The sequence below is a fragment of the Trachurus japonicus genome, chromosome 13 (genome assembly GCF_045865225.1).
Source record: "Trachurus japonicus isolate A0001 chromosome 13, Traja_1.0".
Classification (NCBI taxonomy): domain Eukaryota; kingdom Metazoa; phylum Chordata; class Actinopteri; order Carangiformes; family Carangidae; genus Trachurus; species Trachurus japonicus.
Genome location: NC_140919.1, coordinates 413326 through 436231, shown reverse-complemented (window position 1 = coordinate 436231; position 22906 = coordinate 413326). Strand labels below are relative to the sequence as shown.

Below are 22906 nucleotides of genomic sequence, written 5' to 3'. Positions count from 1 at the left end.
ACGTTGACTGTTAAGTGTTCTTTCTCAATGTCGTGCACTGACTTCAAGATTTCACATTTCTATTTCTGTAGAGAGCCAGTGTTGCATTGCTGAATATGTACTGGTGAGGATGTATCATTGGCCTTGAATGTACTGTATTATTAAACAAGAGGTTGTTCACTAGTGGCTGCTCTCTGTCCTCGTGCTGCTCTCATCAGTTTCAGCTGTCACACACACACACACACACACACACACACACAGACCAAAGAGCAACAGATGAGTCACAGTTCAAAGTTTTTTCATGAAACCTTTATGGTTCAATAGTGGTAATAAACAGCAGTAAAACACCAGTCTCTCTACTCAGTTTACAGATTTCACCCTCCCCCATCCTCCTCCTCCTCCTCCTCCTCCCCCACTTCCTCTTGAAAGTTTACTTTCTCTTCGACCCAGCGGTTGTGTCGCAGTTTGTTTCCCCGTGTGAAGGTAAGGTGAACAGTCTGGATGTTTTCCTCGTTAACACCTGTCGTTACCTGAGTTCTCTGCCCTTCAACTTGTGGTTGTGTTGTTGTTGTGTTATTATAATGTTACTGTAGCTGAGTCAGAGCTGCAGCTGTAAAGTCTGGACCGACAGAACCGTGTCCTCCATGTTGTGTGGATGTTGTGGGTAGAACCGTGTCCTCCATGTTGTGTGGATGTTGTTGGTAGAAGCGCTGGAATAAGAGCAGAAGCTGTTACTGCCTATCACTGATCAATACTGACAGTTTTCTTTATTGATGATTGATTTTCCAGAGTTGATCAATGTTCAGCTTCAGGTTCTTCACAGTAACTGAGTACATTTAGTGCAGTACAGTTGTGAGGTACTTGTACTCTACTTGAGTATTTCCTTGTTGTGCTACTTCCTGCTTGTACTGCAGCTCATGTAGCTGACAGGTGAAGCTACTGGTCACTTTGCAGCTGCAGGTTGTAGATTAAAAACACCTGATGAGCTCAGAAACACATGATTAAAGATGAAACCACAGCATGTTTGTCCTGTGACTCTGTAGGTTCCATCAGCTCACTGACTCATTAGAATGAATGAGAAGAGGAGCAGCGGGACACTGTCTGTGGTTACACACAGCAAACACTCTGTTGTGGAGAATCTTTTAGAGCTGCAACAGTTGTTCAATCAATATTTTTAAGCAGAAATTTCCAGTTTTCAGCCTCAAAAACAAACGGAAGATTTCCTTGTTTTCTCTGTTTGATTTGACTGTAAACTGAATATTTTTTTGTCTCTTTGATTGTTGCTGTGACAAAACGAGACATTTGAAGACGTGGCCTCAGACTGAGAGGAACTTGAAGACATCATTTGTCTGTATTTTGTGACATTTGATGGAGCAGACGATGAATGGATGGACAGAGACAATAAGTGTCAGTGGCAGCTGGAGAGTGTTTTTCTCTCTGTGAATTTCCAGTGAATGTTGTGATAGTGGAGCTGTGAGGTGAAATAAGTCTTGGCCCAGTTGTTGTGTGTGTAATAATCAGCTGTAGCTGGTTTGATCCAGTGGTTTTCTACAGGGACGCTGTCCACACAGAGACTGTGTCACATCAACTCAGTGGATCTCAGTCCTTGTGTGTGTCAGTGGATGGAAACAGTGGTCCATGGATCATGTTGCTGGGCTGCAGCTTCATGACGCCATCTAGTGGACTGATAGTAGAAGTAGAGCAGCTGATGGCAGCTTCCTCTTCCTCACTGCTGTGTGACTGCATTCAACTGACACTGATATGAAGCAGAGAAGAAGAGCCAATCAGTGGAGGAGCAGCTGGAGACATGATGGACATGTGAGCTGCTGTGCAGATGAATGATGTGTGTTTCCTCTGCAGGTGAAGCTACAAAGTGTGTGTGAGCTGATGTGGATGTGAGCTCAGCAGCATGGATCAGTGTGAGGACAGAGAGGAGGGAGCCCCTCCCTCTAAAACCAAGAGCCAGACCACAGGTCAAAGGTCAGAGTTTAAAACAGTCAGAAAGACTTGATTGAAGATATTTTTCACCAGTTTTTCTCCAACATGCACATTTATCAGTTGTGTTGTTGTTTCAGGATCCAGCAGCAGAGACCAGACTCTCCTGAACCCAGCTGTCTGTCTTTAAAGAGCGACCGGTCAAAGGGAGGGCTCTTTAACTTTAAAGGAGGATGTGGATCAGCTGATCAGATGTAAGAGACAAAACTACATTTCAAAGTTTTTGAGTTTCTGTTGAACGTTCTTCCTGTGGAGTCACATTTCAATGATTCTCATTAAAAACTGAGTTATAACTCAGACACACGTTCAGTGAATGACTGACAGCATCCCATGCATCTTTTTTTCTGTTATTGCATCCACTGCTGACGCTACTAAATATAACAGCTGCTTTTTGTTCACTTCCTGCAGCAGTCGCTCCACTTCAGCACTAAAGTTCTTTTTATGTTTGGAGTCCGACGCTCCCTTTAGATTTTTGTTTGGGCATTTTAACTTTCTTTCTCAACTCACCTTCTCTGGCATTCTTGATTTAACAACACGTTCATGAATCTGACGTAGAGTTTGCATGTTCTCCCCGTGCATGTGTGGGTTTTCTCCAGCTTCCTCCCACAGACCAAAGACATGCAGGTTAACTGGTGACTCTAAATCACCCATAGGTGTGAATGTGTGTGTGTATATGTTGGCCCTGTGATAGACTGGTGACCTGTCCAGGGTGAACCCCACCTCCTGCCCAAAGTCAGCTGAGAAAGGCTCCAGCTCACCCTCCACCCTAGTGAGGATGAGCTGTAGAGAAGATGAATGAACTTAAAGATATATTGGTGAATGAGGCCCATTGTTACAAAATCTAGGAAAAGGAAGTCATTCACATTTGTAACCCTTAAAATAACTTTGCAGAGAATTCTTTTGAAAACCTAAAACTGTTAAACATGAGTTGTGTTGTTGTTTCAGGATCCAGCAGCAGAGACCAGACTCTCCTGAACCCAGCTGTCTGTCTTTAAAGAGTGACGAATCAAAGGACTGGCTCATTGACTTTAAAGGAGGAGGTGGATCAGCTGATCAGATGTAAGCTGTAACTGACAGTCAGACTCAGGTTATTGTAGAAAAGAACCAGTTTGTACGACGTGTTGTTGGACCAGGTCTGAAACCAAAGTGTCTCTGTCTGTTGTGAACGTCCTCAGGGGACATATAAAGTCCATCTTGTATTATCTCTCTGTCCTGATGTTGACTTGACACTGATTCCTCCACAGAGTGGACCAGGAGAGCTCAGAGGTTCCCAGTGGTCAGTCTGCCCAGCAGCATCAAACACACCTGGACTCCATATTTATGGTGAGGACATGTCCAACAGCTGCTGTTACATCTGTTGTGTTCACCATCATCTCCATGCTGCACTTTGACACCAGTGGATTGTCAGTCTGTCCAACATGGATCTGATGTTTGGCTCCATGGTTTTAGTTTGATGCTGTCACTCATAGAGTTTCTGTTCCAGCTGCTGGAGGAGAACATGGTCACTTTTGTCAAGAACGAGCTTAAGAAGATCCACAAGCTTATGAGTCCAGATTACCCAGAATGTTCAGGGAGCCAGACGGAGGATGAGGAGGTGTTGGATGGTGAGGATGAAGAGCAGAGGAGGAGCAGCAGAGAGGCATTAGTGAAGATCACAGTGAACTTCCTGAGGAGGATGAAGCAGGAGGAGCTGGCTGAGCGTCTGCAGAGCAGTAAGAGGATTTCTCTAAAGATTCAACATGATGGACAAATGAGACGTTCACTGACATCAACACATGGGGGGAAACATGTTCATACAATTGTTATTTAAGAGGAATTAAAATGTCATATTTTCTTCATGAATTTTTTTGTTTATTCAGGAACTCCTGGTCCAGAGTGTGGACGTAAACTCAAATCTGTCCTGAAGGAGAAGTTCCAGTGTGTGTTTGAGGGGATCTCTAAAGCAGGAAACCCAACCCTTCTGAACCAGATCTACACAGAGCTCTACATCACAGAGGGAGGGGCTGGAGGGGTCAATGATGAACATGAGGTCAGACAGATTGAAACAGCGTCCAGGAAACCAGACAGACCAGAAACAACCATCAGACAAGAAGACATCTTTAAAGCCCCACCTGGAAGAGACCGACCAATCAGAACAGTGATGACAAAGGGAGTGGCTGGCATTGGGAAAACAGTCTTAACACAGAAGTTCACTCTGGACTGGGCTGAAGACAAAACCAACCAGGACATACACTTCACATTTCCCTTCACCTTCAGAGAGCTGAATGTGCTGACAGAGAAAAAGTTCAGCTTGGTGGAACTTGTTCATGACTTCTTCTCTGAAACCAAAGCAGCAGGAATCTGCAGGTTTGATCAGTTCCAGGTGGTCTTCATCTTTGACGGTCTGGACGAGTGTCGACCTCCTCTGGACTTCCACAACACTGAGATCCTGACTGATGTGACAGAGTCTACCTCAGTCAACGTGCTGCTGACCAACCTCATCAGGGGGAACCTGCTTCCTTCTGCTCGCCTCTGGATAACCACACGACCTGCAGCAGCGAATCAGATCCCTCTTCAGTGTGTTGACATGGTGACAGAGGTCAGAGGGTTCACTGACCCACAGAAGGAGGAGTACTTCAGGAAGAGGTTCAGAGATAAGCAGCAGGCCAGAAAGATCATCTCCCACATCAAGACATCACGAAGCCTCCACATCATGTGCCACATCCCAGTCTTCTGCTGGATCACTGCTACAGTTCTGGAGGAGCTGTTGAAGACCAGAGAGGGAGGAGAGCTGCCCAAGACCCTGACTGAGATGTACATCCACTTCCTGGTGGTTCATCTAAAACGGAAGAAGGTCAAGTATGATGGAGGAGCTGAGACAGATCCACACTGGAGTCCAGAGAACAGGAAGATGATTGAGTCTCTGGGAAAAGTGGCTTTTGAGCAGCTGCAGAAAGGAAACCTGATCTTCTATGAATCAGACCTGACAGAGTGTGGCATCAATATCAGAGCAGCCTCAGTGTACTCAGGAGTGTTCACACAGATCTTTAAAGAGGAGAGAGGCCTGTACCAGGACAAGGTGTTCTGCTTCGTCCATCTGAGTGTTCAGGAGTTTCTGGCTGCTCTTCATGTCCATCTGACCTTCATCAACTCTGGACTCAACCTGATGTCACAACAACAAACAACCTCCAAGAAGACTGAAACAACACGAGTCAAATCTGCAGAGACAAACTTCTACCAGAGCGCTGTGGACGAGGCCTTACAGAGTCCAAATGGACACCTGGACTTGTTCCTCCGCTTTCTCCTGGGTCTTTCACTGGAGACCAATCAGAATCTCCTACGAGGTCTGAAGACTCAGACAGGAAGTGATTCACGGTCCAATCAGGAAACAGTTCAGTACATCAAGGAGAAGATTGAAGAGACTCCCTCTGCAGAGAAAAGCATCAACCTGTTCCACTGTCTGAATGAACTGAATGATCGTTCTCTAGTGGAGGAGATCCAACGGTCCCTGAGATCAGGACGTCTCTCTACAGATGAACTGTCTCCTGCTCAATGGTCGGCTCTGGTCTTCATCTTACTGTCATCAGAAGAAGATCTGGACGAGTTTGACCTGAAGAAATACTCTGCTTCAGAGGAGGTTCTTCTGAGGCTGCTGCCAGTGGTCAAAGACTCCAACAAAGTTCTGTAAGTGTAGAGATAGTTGGATTTATTCATGATTATATAAAAACACTTTTGTTTTTGCAACAGGTCAGATAATAAACTAATTTCTTCTTTAATTCCCTATGACCATCTCTTCAGACTGAGCAGCTGTGACCTCTCAGAGAGAAGCTGTGAAGCTCTGTCCTCAGTCCTCAGCTCCCAGTCCTCTAGTCTGAGACACTTGGACCTGAGTAACAACAACCTGCAGGACTCAGGAGTGAAGCTGTTGTCTGGTGGACTGGAGAGTCCACACTGTAGACTGGAGACTCTCAGGTGAGGATCCATCCAGCTGTTTATCTGATGCCACTTGAACACAGCAGCAGGTGTTGACAGAGGGTTCCTGTGTGTTGTTGTGTGTGTTCAGTCTGTCAGGATGTCTGATCACAGAGGAAGGCTGTGCTTCTCTGGCCTCAGCTCTGAGCTCCAACCCCTCCCATCTGAGAGAGCTGGACCTGAGCTACAACCATCCAGGAGCCTCAGGAGTGGAGCTGCTGTCTGCTGGACTGGAGGATCCAGACTGGAGACTGGAGACTCTCAGGTATGGAAAGGCTGCTGCAGCCACACACACTGTCTGATAGAGGAGGAGGAGCTGGAACATTTTCTATGGCCCCGTTCACACCTGGTCACCCCTGGTATTAACATCTGTCTCAGGTGATCCATGCATTGATGACATCAGATCCCATCACTCAGACCATATCCAGAGGTGGTGTAGGCCACAGTGAAGCTCCGCCCATTAGTGTTGTGTTGTTCGCGAGTGATTCGTTCGAAGGAACAAATTATTTAAGTGAACGTACTGACTAGAATCACTTCCTGACCTGATTCGTTCCTTTCTCAGTTCAGTAGTTGAGCTCAGCAGCGAGCGTGCAGGCAGACAGTGGAACTGCTGTGTGGTCTGTGAATCACTGAATGACCTGCGAATCTGCTGGCGGAGACTCTCATTGCGAGGGAACGGTGCATGTTCAGTGATGCGTTCACTGACAGTCGGGGCTGAGGGCTCCAGTACACTCTCTGCGTGCGTCATTCACTGCATGTACTGGGGGCTGAGGCCGCCCATTCACTCTGTGTCGTTCACGTATCCGTGTAGCATCATGTTAAGTGAATGTAGCTACTGTAGTAATATTTGCTGCTTCTCCCGCGAATGTGTACTGTACACTGTACTACTGTTGGGTAGAAATACCCCGTTCGTTCACCGTTGGATCACTGAACAGACTGAGACAAACACAATTGTGGCTTTTTACTACCTAGGGGAGCGCAACACTTCTCCTGAGTGTTCTCTGCCAACTCCGACGCCCCCCAGTTTGCAGCTTCCTTTTATTGAGTACACACAGGCAGGTTATACAAAATATGCATTGCTGGATACACAAGTGGGCGGTTGCCCTATACACACACATGTTAAAAAAACCATTTCTCTCCACAACTGCGTGTGGCCCGCGAGATAGCAAGTTTCACATCCTCCTTCACTGGCTTCACAACTTCAGAGATCAACTAAAGGTCAACTGAGAGGAGTGACTCTCAATATGTTACATTTTATTCTAACAACTACGCACGTCCCGTTTTTTTTTTTGCACCGTCCCTTACAGAGGGGGAGGGGACCGTAACGTCTGAGCGCGCGCGCGGGGGGGGGGGGGCATAACGTCTGAGCGCGCGGGGGGGAGTGATTCGGTGAACAAATTTTTTGAACGACTCATTTTAAGGAACTGATTCTAGTGATTCAGTACAGTCAAAAGAACTGCCGATCCCATCACTACCGCCCATTCCACTGATGTCCTCTGTCAGTCTGACTCGTCCCAACACAGTTTATAGATAGATATCACGTGACGTCACCAGTGATGGGAATAACGCGTTAAAATAAACGTCGTCACTAACGGCGTTATTTTTTTCAGTAACGAGTAATCTAACTAATTACTATTTCCTCCGTTACAACGCCGTTACCGTTACCGACAATTAAATGAGGCGCGTTACAAACTACTCAGAAGCCGTTGTCCTCCGACTTGGCTCATCTCAGCCACAGAAGCTGAGCATAACTGTTTTTTTTTCTTTCTTCTCTCTCCTTTGGTGAGGGGAGGGGGGAGGAGGGAGGGACGAGACAACCGCATAAGTGATGATGATTGGTTAAGGCAGAGTTAGGTTTCATGCTAAGCCAATCAGAGGCAGTGTTCAGTTTGTACACAAACCACACACACACGCAGACACAGAAACTAGCAGAGGGAAGCTGCCGAGTTCGGAGGGAAAATTGGCGTTTTCAAAGTGGAAGTAGGCCTACAGACACTACTTTAATCTCCTTGGGGTAAAAGGCAAGAACATATGTGAGGTGTATATTATGTCCTGGAGCGAAGTGTTTGTCCACGTCCGTTATAAGAAACTCCAATCTACTGAAGCATCTCTCAACGGCACACGCTTCTACAAAACTAGTGGCCCAACACACCGTTGTTGACACTGTTTGTGATGATAGCAGGGTGTAGGCTACTGCGAAGCCAGTTTAGTGTGTTAGCGGGATATGTTCAGTCTAAAGCCAGGCTCTCCTGTACTACAAAGGGCTCTCTTTTAACCCGGCTAGATCACCACGGTAACTGATGCTTAGCTCATTAGCCTACATGGTCCCGACCAGGTTATGTTCAGAGTTTAATCCTAAAATCGTCTACAGCGCCGCTGTTTCACGATTTAACTCATTTTCAGCTGCGTCACCTTTACTTTGAAAGTCCAGTGGAGCTGGATCAGAACGGAGCGTTTGTACGGAGGGAGAGACCACGCTGCTCCGCTGCTGTTGACTTTCTCTCTGAGCGTCTCCGCCTGCAGATGTTCAGCTGAGGGAATACGCTGCTCAGCTGTTGATCCGACTCGCAGACTATTATAGTCTATTATAGTCTTTCAGCGGTGATCACCTCTGAAAGAAGTTGTGCGCTCGCAGCAGGACAGATAATCAGATGGATAATCGGTAAAGTTAATAATTTCACTTAATGTGGCCATGAATAAATTAATTTTGCCTGTTATATCAGTGTTGCCTAAACGCACATCTTGAATAGGTCTCCGCTGCTTTCACATTTACATTCACATTTGTTGTCTTTGTACAGAGACAATATGAGATTTGCTTGTAGCCACAGCACTTAACTCATTGAGTGCTGCGCTCCTTTCCAAAGTTTTAGTCAAGTGTACCGGCAATTTAGACCATTGTTGACTTTTTATGTAGAGCCATAGTGTATTCTATATTATTGCCACCAACACATACTGTAGCTCAATTGAAAGGTTTAACTTTATGCTTCAAATGACCACAAACCGTTTGTTTCTACGTGCCTCCGTTCCTGAGAAAACTCAAGCTAAACATGGCTGGGTTTCACCAAAATCCCTCCTTTTTTTCTAGAAAAGGAGATAGAGCGTCTTTTATGAAAGGTGCTCTGTTTGTGTCTGTCGCTCTTCTGACACTCGCATTTCTGGATCAAAGGGCTCGTATAAGATAAATATATACAACAATGGTTGTTCTATTCACAAAACCACCATCGGGGGCGGGGGGGGCGCCACTAAACAACAATAACACAGACGCACCGTGCCGTGTCACAGCCTCTCGCCGCGGAACGTGAGGCTCTGCCGGCCACAGCGGCTCGGGAACATCGGTCCCACCGGTGGTCGCGGTCCTTCTGTGGTACAGGTCGGTGGTGCCGGTCTGCTTTGACCCAGAGACCATCAGATTTTACCGCGGGGGGACTTTGGGGAGGACACGGTGTTGCTCCAGATGAAGACCGGGCGGGACAGTCGGCTGAGAGCTTCATGTTTCAGCAGCTGGAGCAGCTGGAGCAGCAGCGCAGGTGAGAGCAGAGCAGCTGCTGCATCTGCATGCAGAACTCCGTTTGCAGAAGCTGAGTTATGATAAAAAACTTCCAGATCATGAGCTGTCATGTGACTTTGATCGTCATCTATTTCAGTTCTCCTCGTCGTAGAGTCCCCAAATTTACATATAATGTGTATTAAAGTGTCTATTTTCATAATTTAAAAAATAAGTTTTTGGCACTCAACGCATGGGAATGAAAAACGAGAAATTACGTGGTTGGCACTCAATGAGTTAAAAAACCCACTGTGACCTATTTTCATACGCACACCAGCCTCGCTTTCAATAAAACACACACACACATTCCATAGCCTAATTGCGATCAGTGAAATATAAGAAAACAATAAAATACAATTTAAAAATGAGAAAAAAATCTGAATTCTTCGACATATTTAAACTTAAAAAAAAAAACGCAATAGTTACTTTCCCTGGTAACTAGTGAAGTAGTGGAGTTACTAACTCAGTTACTTTTTGGGAGAAGTAATTAGTAACTATAACTAATCACTTTTTTAAAGTAACGTGCCCAACACTGGACGTCACACAGCGGTCGCAGCCGGTCACAGCGCCATCTTGGGTACTTCCAAAGGCAGTCTATGGGCTGTGACATCAAATCTCACAAAAAGAGTGGATAAACCTTTTTTTTAATTACACGGCTCTTTTGAATGTCACATTCCGATAATTTATTGATATTTCTCATATTTATTTACATCCTGATTTTGATTTTTACAGTCTGTTATTTCTGTATAACAAACCATTGCTAGTGACGCCGCTCTGATCAGCGCAGCACAGAAAAGAGAAACTATGCAGGATATTTACCTTATGTTTAATTTTTACCGTCATTAAACAGCTTCGGACTAATTGTGATGTAGATAAATGACTTGTAACCACATTGTGGCTGAAAACACAGCTCTCCTCTCGTCTCTGTCAGAGCGTCACAAACGTGTCCTGTAAACCGAAACAAAGTCCTTACATCTTTGACCATAATCTGTTGTTTATGACAGATATGACTACAAATACACACATGGTAACATGTATATGATAATCCATCGACCCACTGATTGATTATTAAAGGCTTTATTAAAAACAAATACACACGACCAAGGAGGGTGAGGAAACCAGTAGAGAAGTGCTGGACTTGCAGATTCGCTAAATAATGCAATTTTTAAATCGATACAAGTCGTATTTTGATCAACATTACATCTGAAATTAATAATTTCACTCATAATGTAATAAGCGGAATAATGTAGAGTTAGTCTGTGGTTATGGAGAAATAAAGACTAAGACATCCTTCACCAAAGCCCACACAGTCTAATGATCATAGTTGTGCCTTGGTCCCCAGTTGGTCCCAAGATGGCGCTCACAACAAGAACGTCACGTGACTGATAAGCATCTATACTGCAGCCAAAATCTCAGAGTGTTTCAAACATGAGCTGTGCAGCTTTCATCAGTCACAGTGATGAACTACTGGGATCAGGAGTTTCTCCTCATGATGACTTCAGTGTCTCATCATGACTCACTGTGTCATATTCAGGAGAAGAGATGTCAGTGATGAAAGCAGCTGTTGGCAGCTGTGCTCCTAGTCTCTCCAGATGTTTGGATCAGACTTTATTTCAGAGTGTATCAGGAAACATTTCAGCTGCAGCTGGTTGAACTGCTCCTGAACCAACAGAGTGTTTGACCTGAACAGTCCCAGAGACTGTAGACACCTGTTGAGTGTGGACACACTAATAACAACACAGCAACAAGAATCAAACCATGTCCACTGCTCAGAGACATTCGTCTCCCAGCGTCTCCAACCAAGGAGGAAATAAGAGACAGAAACCAGGCGGCACCATCAGGTCTCTGTCTGGTCAGATATTGATGATCAATAATCAGCTCAGTCTCTCTGAGATCCTGGTCTTGTCCTGATGAGATGTGTTGTTGTGTTGAGGAGACAGTCAATCACAGTGTGACATCCAGATGTCCTCACTGTCCAGAGGCCTGGAGCTGTCAATCAGAAGAAAGTGAGTGTAGTGAACAGTGTAATAATCAGTGTTTGTGGCTGAATGTGTGTGTGGTCAAACAGCTGTTTTCAGACTGTGTGTGTGCTGACTCCAGATCAGATGAAGCCACAAAGTGGCTCCTTAATGAAAGTCTCCAGCAGCTGGAGCTTCACTTCCTGTCTGAGTCCATGTGCTCTGAGCTGAGCCTGCTTCTCTCTGCTCTACAGTTTCTCTGCTTCCTCTGGACTCTGACTTCAAGTCCAGTCAAAATGTGTGGACAGGTTTGATGGAGCTCAGGACTGGTCCTGAGGACGGCTGCTTTATTCCACATGATGTGACTGATCACAGTGAGTCAGTGTGTTGCAGCTGATCTGTGTGAAGAGCAGAGAAGAACAGAGTCATTGATGATGAGATCCTGATCCGTCCTGTCACTGTGATCAGATGGTTTCTATTAGAGGTCGACCGATAGTGGATTTTTAAATTCCGATATAATAACGATAGTTTGGAGCAGGAAAAAGCCGATAGCCGATTAATCGGCCGATAGCCTACCCCCCCCACGAAAAAAAAAAAAAAATATATATATATATATATATTACATATTAATAGATTATTATTTTTTTTAATAATAATATATAGCTATTAGCTAGTGTAAAACTAAAGGATGTGGGACACTGAATCATCCCTGGACCCTGTGAGTGACGAACAGCCGAACTCCACACGTGAGTTTGTTTACATCAGAACAGCTGTAGTGACGTGACGCTGCAGGAGAGGAGACTGTAACTAAACAGGACGTTAGCTCGTGGTGTGGTTACGCCGTACATTAACAGGTGACTGTTTCACTACAATCAGCCTACTGTGTGGAAAACACATAGACTGTGAAAAGAAAAACCACGCTGAAATGATCGTGATCGAGTTGAACGAGTGTGTTTGGAGCTGACGGGAGGAGAGAAAAAAGAGAGCGAGACGCACGTAGCGGCCGTGATATGACGACACAGACCCCGTCCCCGCTGAGGAGGAACTCAGCTGTTATGGAACAGGACCTAAACCAAGTCGAGTAGAGCCCATAGAGCCCAACTTTGTAGTGTAAAGAGCCATTATTATGCGTCTGCCCCAACTCTGCGGCGCTCTCTCTTCCTCCTTCCCGTCTTTCTCTAGCTGTCCTTTCAAAATAAAAGCACAAAAAGCCAGAGGGGGGGGGGGGGGGGGGGGGCACTGACTCGTGAGCTGGTGGCGGTGAGATATTTAGCGTGGCAGCCACCACCAAATTATCTATGCAGGAACCCAGGCTGTATGATTAAAGGAGCTTGAGGCAAGATCGAGGAATAAAACTCACTAGTGATACAACGGCCGTAGCGGCCGTCAGGGTTAGGGGAGACCGGGGTTGGTTGGCACACTTTTCACTCTTTGCCATAGCACTCTGGCATCATTTATGTGAGAATACTCAAACCAGCATCAAATGAAAGGTTAAAGTGTCAGCTTTAACTAAACACATTTCCATGTCCACAGTTATATTCTAAAATCAATTTATTTATGAATAAAATCATACTGCGCACTTGTGCCAACCAGCCCCGACACGGGGTTGGTTGGCACAATGTAAAAATTAATGGATGAAGCAACCAATATAATAATAAATTGGAAATTGAATTCCAATATATTCAAATTTAAGGAGATAGCATAGTGCATGCATATCTTTGCATGTATAACACTAAAACAGGGCATTTAAGGCCACGAACAAGATAACACGTACACAGAACATCAAACAGTAAATGATTTGAGCTTCTTTTTTTTTTTTTTTAAAGAGAAAATATTCAATGAACATATAATTTATTCTTAAATATAGCATATCACCTCTTTGTATTTTTATGTCTTTCCATCTCACTGTGTTTTAGATTTGCTGTGTGCGGTGGATGCAGATTATTTACATTAAGGCCTATATAGAATCACTGGAATTACAGTATTGGCATATACAGGCTTTGTGGCCCATTTCACTGCATAAGTCATGAGCCCATTTCTTGCACTCAGTGCACTGAATTGTATGAAATTATGTTTAATCACATTTAATATATGTATACTGCATTTTGGGGTTGGTTTGTGTGTGCCAACCAGCCCCGACATGAGTGTGCCAACCAACCCCGACCAAAATAAACCCACTTTTGTGAATATATGATGTTGCCCAGTTAACATCACTCATCAAAGACTTTCAAGTTTCATATCAAATTGAAGCTGACTCCTATCTCTACAAACTGGAAGTAACACATTTCCAATATCTTTATCCAAAGCAATTTTATAACACTTTAAGTGCGGGGGGCAATTTTTTACTTTTGGTACTAAAAAACAGATTTTTTGCCCTCAGCAAAAAAGTGAGTAATTTTCAGATGTTTTAACAAACTAGATAAGTGCAGCTCAAAAAGATGGTCATTTTGATGTCACATTTGTGAGTCTGTGACCAACAGGAGGCCAGAAAACAGGGGTGTGCCAACCAACCCCTGTAGCCAACCAACCCCGGTCTCCCCTACTGCAGCCGTCAGCCAAGCTGGTGCGGGAGCGCGCATCAACTCTCCACAGCTGCAGCTGATGCTGTGACAGTGACACTGTGGCTGAATTGGAAACGGCACAACGTTACTATACCAGTGTTTTACATTAATCAGCCGCCACAGTTTGGTTTGTGTCCACCGCAGCAGTCTCTCACAGAAAAAAAGAACATTTTTCACTATCCCTCATCTCTGCCAGTCAGCCCTCGACCTGCTGTCTCACGACACAGACACAGACACACACACGCACGCACGCACGCACGCACGCACACACGTAGGCTACACACACACCGCGCTTGGCTGTTAATAAACAGTAAATGCGCCATGCCGCGCTCATTGTACAGTGCTCAATTTACCGCGACACCGGGAGGTTGACCGCCCAGGCATCAGGTCAGCACCGGCCGCCGCCGCCGCCTCTGTGAGCCGCTGGTGCCGCTCTGCTGCTCTAGTGGCTCTGCTCTCCTCCCAACACGTCGGAGAATTTCCTTACAGGCGTTGTTTGGATAAACTGACCACGGATGAATCAATCGGCTCATTGTAAAACTATTTATTTATTTATTGAAGTAGCCTAAATATGGTGATTTTTGTACGTACAGAGCCCCAAGGCTGCGCTGCTCACACACACCTTAAGCTTCACTTTTCATTCAAATGAACTAATCCGACTGCCACAGTGCCACTGTTAGATTTCATCCAGCATTTATCTCCTAAAAACAATTCAACCAGTCGGCAGAAAACCTCTAAAAACCTGTGGGGAAGTTACTGGGCTGGTTTTCTTCCCTGGGAGGAGGAGGACAGAGGACAGCTGCTGCCTGGCCGATGAGCTCAGCTCCCCGCCTGCAGCCTCTGTGACGAGCCGCTGCTGCTGCTGCTGCTGCGTGTGTGTGGCTCTGCACTCCTCCGAAAAATGTCGGAGCAAATCTACTTACAGACGTTATTTGGATAAACTGACAACAGATTGGGAATCTAAACTGTCACTTTCTCGCATGAAAAAATATTAAAATGTAAGAAAGTGACGTTATTTCTCTACTCGCTGCTCACATGACTGTTCAGGCTGCAAGACATCCACCGACCGCTGGGCGCAAGCGACGGAAAGCCGAAGCTGTCGAGGACGCGCATGCAGCGTCATTTGACGTCACATCCGCGGACAGCGCGGGAAATTCAGACCCAGAATTGCAGCGCATTATGCAGCACACAGCCTGTTCAAGGCAACGGAGAGATACGCGGGTGGGCTCATTCTTTTTGGTTTTGAACGCTTCATCGACCATTAGCAGTAAAAAACTTAAAACGCATGTGAATTTCTTGCCTCATGAACCTTTAAGAGAAAATACTACAGTATTTCTCATTAAATAACAAGAGAGTTTCGTTCCAGTCAGCTCCTCCACCTGCCGCCTCTCTCTTACTGTGGTCGCACCGCACCTACAGTACCCTCACCTGGGTCACTTCTCTGCTGCTGCCGCTGCACACGCCCCGTCTCTCTCTCTCCCTGCTCTGTGTGTGTGTGAAGAGCAGCCCCGCCCCTCAGTGATCAGAGAGACAGAGAGCGGCAGGGAAGAAGCAGTTTATCCGTGGAAAAAACTGCAGCCATCGGCCACTATCGGAACCAAGTTCCGCTGATTCCGATAGTTTGTAAAACGTCCTATCGGCGCCGATTAATCGGTCGACCTCTAGTTTCTATTAGAGCTCCTTCATCCACTCACTGCTGCTGTGGCTCCTGTGGAAACCTGCTCACAGCCTCATTCTTCAGCTTCCTGGGGAGTTTTCTTCAGACAAACACAAGTTGTGTTCACACTCACTGTTTCTCACTAAACTTACTGGGTCTCATTCATGAAACGTGAACAGTGAAAATTTACGTGGATTTCCGCATTCATCAATCTTTTAGTAGTGCTGATCTTTTCGTAGCTACTCACAAAATCTACACCTGCTCCCGACTGTGTAGTGCTTGTGTAAATGTTGGAACTAGGGCTGTCAGTTTAACGCATTAATTAGATTAATTAATTACACTGCAAATTAACGCGTTAGAAAAATTAACGCAATTAATTCTGAGTGGCAATTCAATGCGTGAGCACTTTAAATTTGGCCCATTGAATGACCCTGGCTACTTGGCAGTGGCACGTCAGGGAAGCATAGCACCGAGGAACTTGTCCGGACGTGTTGGTCACTTCCCACCTGCGTCGCTGGTCAAAGCAGAGTGACAACAGACTGACCGACATGGACACGACTCACAGCCCGGACGCACTGCCCGCGGAAGCGGAGCGGGAGCAGCGCTCGTCCTCACAGGCGCTTGGCTGGCTGCACAGGGAGCTGCTTCTCCTGCTCTCTACCCGCCGGTCAAACATCGACTCCACTCGCATCTCTACCCGTCTGTATTCGGTTTTCCACACACAGGTCTGTTTCTAGCTCTGTATGAATGGATGTGTGTGTCTCGCGTGCAGACGCAACTGACAAATAGACGGAAAAGCAACAACTTAATTAATCATCATTTAATTATTTTATTTTGAAAATTGACCGGATTCTCTCGTCTTTTCTGAGCCCGACTTCCTGTCTGGTACGATCTGGTCTATCCAGCTCGACAACAGCGCTCGCGGCTCGTGTGAAAAATAGAACAGACAGCGAACTGAAGCGCTGCAGCGGCGCCCCACAACCCGAGATGTTCGGCCAGAGAGAGATGCCGAAGCGCTGCGGAGCGGAGCGGCCGCGTCCCTCCAGTTCACACCAGACGCTGATTTCTCTGCGGCGGTTGCAAGCGCCTCTGCTCCTCAGCTGTTATTTACTCACATTTTTTTTACATCATGGATAAGTAAATAACCTAATATAATTATAATGCCGTGTGCTGTGGGTCAAACAACTCCCTCCACTTCGTCTCTGCCACTTCGTCTCTCGTCTCTGCCTCTCTCTCGCTCTTTCCCTGTTTGTGTGTTTTATGCGTGTGATCTGAAACTGCCTCCACTCCAGGGCGCTGCGCTTCGGTTCCTCACCTGACCTAATGGGCTCTATGCACAGCTCAAGCACTTCTTGAACTTAATGCTGCTCCTTTGTTTCCTGTCCAGGTGTGTCTGAGTAGTCACAATGGTCAGACACACCTGGATTAATCAGTTTGTCCAATAAGTAAGACAGGAAATGAAGGAGCAGCATTAAAGGTACCATCCCGGGTGGCTCATTTTGTGGCAAAAATATAAAAATCTGAGTATATCGGTTAAGTATTAGACAGTAATTGATGCTGTTATTGGTTTGACATATCAATGACGAAATTTGGTCATCTGTGTAAAGAGTAGGGACTAAAATTTGGCCGACCAATCAAATTAGTGTAGCCCGGTGGAAATTCATGAAGAATAAAAAGGGCATATGTTTAAATAAATATGTTAATTGCATAATAAATAGCAGTTAAGATTTAAAAATGTCTAAGTTCATGGTTAATCAATGTCATTTAAGGTTAACAAGTAAGTTAAAAACATTCAGTAAACATAAGCATTCAGTAAAAAAGTAAATAGTGTGGTATTGGTGTATTGAACTATGCATTTAATGTTAATTATTTGTTGTTATAAATGTCTGTAACTATGACTGAAGTAGGCTACAGGAAGAAATAGACACACAAATGGTTTTGAATGTATTTTATTTTGAAAGGTGTGCGAGTGAGCCTTGTACCTGTGAAAAAAACAAAACAGGAAGAGAGAACGAGCGAGAGAGAGAGAAGCCGAGGAAGAAGACGAAGCATGGACTGCTCGGTGTAAACAGTGAGGGAAAAGAGACTGTGAGTGAATCACCAGGGTCGAGGAGGTGTTCGAACAGGACTCTTCGGAAGACTTTGTGGTGACTTTACTGTCCGTTTGAGCGGACAGCTCAACTCAAGATAAGTGAAGCTAGCGGCTAAACAAGTGGCTAGTAGTTTGCACGGACTTTGCTAACAGGCTAGCGGCTAGCGACCCGTACGGCAGAGCCTGTGTGACAACGCGTGTGGAGCTGCGGACAACGGAGCCGAGCCACAGCGAGATCGGCAGCGACGTGGACGACGGAGCCGAGCCACGGTGAGATCGGCGGCGGTGTGTGTCTTCTTCTCCTCCTCTGGGTGGATCGTCTTTCTCCTCTCCTCCTCCTGCTTCGGCCATTCTCCAGCGTGGGTGTGTGAGGTTTCAACACCTGTGGATTAAGGTACCTCTCCTCCTTTTTCTTTTGCCCTGTAGTGGCGAAGCAGCCATTTGTTTTGAGGCTACAACTTACCCGAGCTGCATTCAGGCCTGCATCGGTTGAACGGTATATTTGAACAATTGAGTTTATTTTATTGCCGGCTATTTTATTTTCATGGGGCCCATTTAAATGTCATGGTGATAATTATTGTTTTTGAGAAGGTCTGAAAAAAGTGTGTGAACCTGCTGAACATAGCCTAACTTGTGAGTAAACAATTCATTTTTTATTTACACTAAACAGTTGTGGTCACTGAGTTTAATATTTTAAGTTCATTAAGGTCAAAGGGAATAATTTTATGCTTAAAAAGTGATTAAAAGGTACTGTGATTTTAAAAGTATTTAAGTTCATAAGAGAGTAAATTGAGGGTTAAAAACTTGATTTAAAGGGGAAGTCAAGACAACATTTTAAAGTCACTTTTCACACATACTGTTAGTGTATACCTTGAAGTTTATTACAGAGACCCAATCGTATTGTTTGAGAGTAAAGAAAGAGCTCAGGTTAGCCACCTCTCACTATAGTTTCATACACTAGAGAGGCGCTACATTAGTCTCAGACAACTTTGGTTGGATGGCCCGTCTGTCAGTCAACGTGCACGCTGTTCTGCGCATGGCTCTAGTATGCAAGCACTTTGATTGTAGCTACACTTTTTCACAGTACATCACAGCCAGCCAGCCAGCAGCTAGAAAGCTAGGAATTCATCATGGCACAGCTAAAGGACCAGCTGGATATCCGACCTCCAACTGCACCTCCTAATCAACCACCACCCAAAAACCTAACACTTTTATTGAAAATATGAAAGACCGTCAGAAGTTACTTGGCTCGTTTTCTCCCTCGGGATTGCTGAGGTCGCCCGGCAGATCAGCTCAGTGGAATGGCTGCTGCTGCTGCTGTGACAGCTGCCATGGTCCCTGTACTGGGGGCTCACACAGACTCTGCACTTCTCCCAAACAACGGAGCAAATTTCCTAACAAAGGTTATAAACTGACCACAGACTCTGGATTAAACTGTGACGTGTCAACAGTGCTAAAGCCAGAATTAAAACAGCTTTTAGCAGCTTTATTGGCTGTCGGTTGCCAGCTAATTTCTGTTAGCCCGTCTATGAGGTTTTGCATTATGTTAGCATTAAGCTAGGGGGCTTTATGCTTAGTTGTAATACTGTCTGTGTGTGTTTTGAACGTTGTTTAAAACTATGTACATCTTTGATGCTTAAATATATATATTGCCGCTTAATACTCCTCTTTTATTTTATGTATGCTGCTATTTTTTATGCAGCTTTACAGTTGGTTGTCTCGGGCTAATTTCTGTTAGCCCGTCTATGAGGTTTTGCATTATACGTTAGCATTAAGCTAACGGGCTTTGTGCTTAGTTGTGATACTGGCTGTGTGTGTTTTGAACATTGTTTAAAACTATGTGGGTTTGATCGAACATCTTTGATGCTTAAATATAGCCTATATATTCCCACTTAATATATTGCTTTACTCCTCTTTTTATTTTATGTATCTTGACAAATAAAACCTTGAAGCAAAAAGATTTTGCCTTTTGTTTGAGAACTGACATTTATGTACAATAATTCAGTAACAGTTGTAAATGTACCTTTGTACAATTTATTTTTTAATATTTTACCGTTCAAAAGCAAGCTCAGTGCTGTCTGTCCCATAGAAGAACATGACAGCGGCAGCCTGCTGTAGCCGCTCTGCTTGTGGTGCAATACATACAACAGTCTCCGGCTGCAATGAACACGCGCTGGAGCCGAGCAATGGGGGCGTGGTTTTTGTGATTCCTGATTGGACGGAGGGGCGGGTGTGCGATTCGAAAAAGAAATCGTTAGTCCAGTAAATGCAGCCGCCCGGGATGGTACCTTTAAGTTCAAGAAGTAGTGGAGCTGTGCATAGAGCCCATTGGTTTGCTGGGATGTGCTTGACCATTTTCTTTTAAATTTCATTTATGAAACGCACTTAATAAAAATGTGGATTTCAGATCTTCTCTTCTAGGTGTATTCAATTGATTAGTCATGCAATACAATTTTGTAATATCCTAGAATTTGAATTCTTTATTTGGGTAACTTTAGCAGATATAAGATTAAAAAAAAAAAAAAAAAAAAATTAATTAGATTAATTAATTACAAATTCTATAATTAATTAGATTCATTTTTTTAATCGCCTCACAGCCCTAGTTGGAACGCACAGAAATGTTGTTTGTCACTGTTGGAAATTGAAAATTGGTATTACTCTTTCTGATGTTGAAAATATGCCGATGCCTTTGTGACAAACAATTAGAAATATTTGGAGAGAGAGACGTTTTAGGAATCGGGGACGCCTGCGTTGAGGACTGGTGCCTCTACATGGGGCGGCCGCTCTACCCACTGTGCCACGCACCGTCCCCTTAAATGGTTCTTTTAACCAAGGATACTTAATTCACTACACCTGGCTATTCATGTAAGGAGATCTATGCTAATTGCTGATCACTGGGGCATGCTGTTAATTTATGATGGGTTGGCATTCATGAACTTACACACGTGCTTACGATCAAATCTGAGTTTCCCGCACCGTTCATGAATCTGGAGTAGAGTTTCAGTAGCGTGAGTTTGTGCAAATCTACACGGATTTACTAACGTTTCATGAATGAGACCCACTCTTCTTCTTTCCTGGTGCATTGTGGGATATCTGGGCTGGTCAGCTCCACCTGTTGTGTCTTCATCTTCTTTGCTGTGACGTGTGTTTGTGCAGCTTGAGAGTCAGAGAGTGAAAGTGTGTGTCTCACACTGCAGTGACATCAGATGGAGAAAAGACATGATGAAGTGTTTCCTCCTGGTCTCCTCCTGCTCTGTATCATCACTAGATAAAGACTCCAGCTCCTTCTTCTCTGTGCTCAGTGTTCATCCAGACATACCAGCCTCCATGTGAACACAGTGATAAAACAGTGTGTGTGTGAGAGCCATGTAATGTCCATGTGTGCATGCTGACAGAGAAGGTGCTGCTCTGACCCCCCTCCTCCTTTCAGGGTGGAGCCTGCTGGAGTCCCATGGTTGACACCAGGTCTGAGGAAGTGTAAGTCTGTTTTTACTTTGATTCATGGAAACAAAGCAGCACATTCAACCATCTTCACACTGTCACATCACTGACCTCATGAGTCTTCATCAAACTGTCAATAACTGATCACATGATCAATAACTGCAGCTGTGTCTTGTTCTCTCCATCAGATTCCTGTCCACTCACAATCGACACAAACACAGTGGACACAAACATCAAACTGTCTGACAACAACAGGAAGGTGACACTTGTGGAGGAGCGTCAGTCATATCCTGATCATCCAGACAGATTTGACTTCTATCATCAGCTGCTGTGTTCAACTGGTCTGACTGGTCGCTGCTACTGGGAGGTCGAGTGGAGAGGAGGGGTTCGAATATCAGTGAGTTACAGAGGAATCAGAAGGAAAGGAGACAGTGGAGACTGTTGGTTTGGAAGGAACGATCAGTCCTGGTGTCTGAGCTGCTCTGATGATGGTTACAGAGTCTGGCACAATAACAGAAAGACACGTATCACCTCCTCCTCCTCCTCCTCCTCCTCCTCCTCCTCTGTCTCTAACAGAGTAGCAGTGTATGTGGACTGTCCTGCTGGCTCTCTGTCCTTCTACAGAGTCTCCTCTGACTCACTGATCCACCTCTACACCTTCAACACCACCTTCACTCAACCTCTCTATCCTGGGTTTGGACTCTGGTTCAGTTCTGGTTCCTCAGTGAGTCTGTGTTGAGTGCATCAGAGTCTCCTCCTGTCACAGAAACCTTCTCACTGTTGAACAGACAGTTCAGTCTCTACATGTCTGTCTCTGTCTCTGTCTCTCACTCACGTTTTCACATTCATGGATTAAACCAGTTGATGTTTTAAACTCTTCTCAGTGATTCTTGTAAACTTCTTCCTCTTCCTTTAAAGATGGAAGCGTTGATTATTTCAGGACAAAAACCACGGTGACTTTTACTCAGCTGCTGATGAAGGACGAGGCCTAATATCACCAAGCTAAAAGTCTCTGAGCCGCCAGCGTCACTGAGGAGAAAAACACATTTTAAACACATTCACTGTTCATGTTCAACTTTACAGGCTGTTTGTGAGCTGCTCACAGCTAAACACACACAACAAGAAACACAACTGGAAACAAACATACTATAAGAGACTTTCATTTATCCCACTTTTGGGAAACTCACTTGTTACAGCAGCAATAAACAACAAGCAAGAGTAAAGTATAGAATATAAAAAGAGATACACTATGTTTACTCTTTTGTGAGCTACTAAAAATCATCTGAGGAAAAAAAATACAATGTGTTTTCAGTTGCTGAAATATTGGACAGTATCGGGGACATGGATAAGAATAAATGTACGATTTATGTGTACAAGAGTGGTAACATACACAGAACAAAAGAAATTCATTTAAATACTGGATGAGGTAGGGGAGTGTTATCAAGAAGATTTATGTGTCAGTCCTGATGAATGTCGATAAATCAAAACGTTGACCCAGCAAACAGCTTTGATGTGAGTGGGAAGCAAGTTGTGATTTTGCAGTGAGGTAGTGAACAGAAAATAGTGACTTGTGCAAAAGTGGCAGATCATAGTGCAAATAGTGTATGGACAGTAATATGATTAATGAAATGGTTTTTCTTTTTTATGTTTGTACTGAATCAATTAATCGATTTTATATGTAATGTGCATTTTCCATACTGATCCTATCAGCAAATGATTTTTCCGTAA

General features: G+C 44.7%; 2 protein-coding genes and 1 long non-coding RNA gene across 3 annotated transcripts in view; all 3 read left to right on the top strand.

Moving 5' to 3' along the window:
- The window catches only part of LOC146975181 (small G protein signaling modulator 2-like), a 97759-nt gene that overhangs the window by 62331 nt on the left and 12522 nt on the right, over positions 1 to 22906 (top strand). The window lies entirely within an intron of this gene.
- Positions 2808 to 3684, top strand: LOC146975184 (uncharacterized). The gene is made up of 3 exons (XR_015037420.1): positions 2808 to 3033; positions 3219 to 3297; positions 3458 to 3684. It is a non-coding gene; the product is annotated as an uncharacterized LOC146975184 (long non-coding RNA).
- LOC146975183 (neoverrucotoxin subunit alpha-like) lies at positions 3750 to 22491 on the top strand. The gene is made up of 5 exons (XM_085794564.1): positions 3750 to 3763; positions 5752 to 5925; positions 6017 to 6190; positions 21168 to 21214; positions 21367 to 22491. The coding sequence occupies exons 1-5, from the start codon at positions 3750 to 3752 to the stop codon at positions 21915 to 21917; spliced, it is 960 nt and encodes a 319-aa protein (XP_085650690.1). The 3' UTR covers positions 21918 to 22491.

Coding starts and splice junctions, on each gene's coding strand:
- LOC146975183 (XM_085794564.1), top strand. Junction 5,926..6,016: donor TGTAGACTGGAGACTCTCAG/GTGAGGATCCAT, acceptor GTGTGTGTTCAG/TCTGTCAGGATGTCTGATCA. Junction 21,215..21,366: donor GACACCAGGTCTGAGGAAGT/GTAAGTCTGTTT, acceptor TCTCTCCATCAG/ATTCCTGTCCACTCACAATC.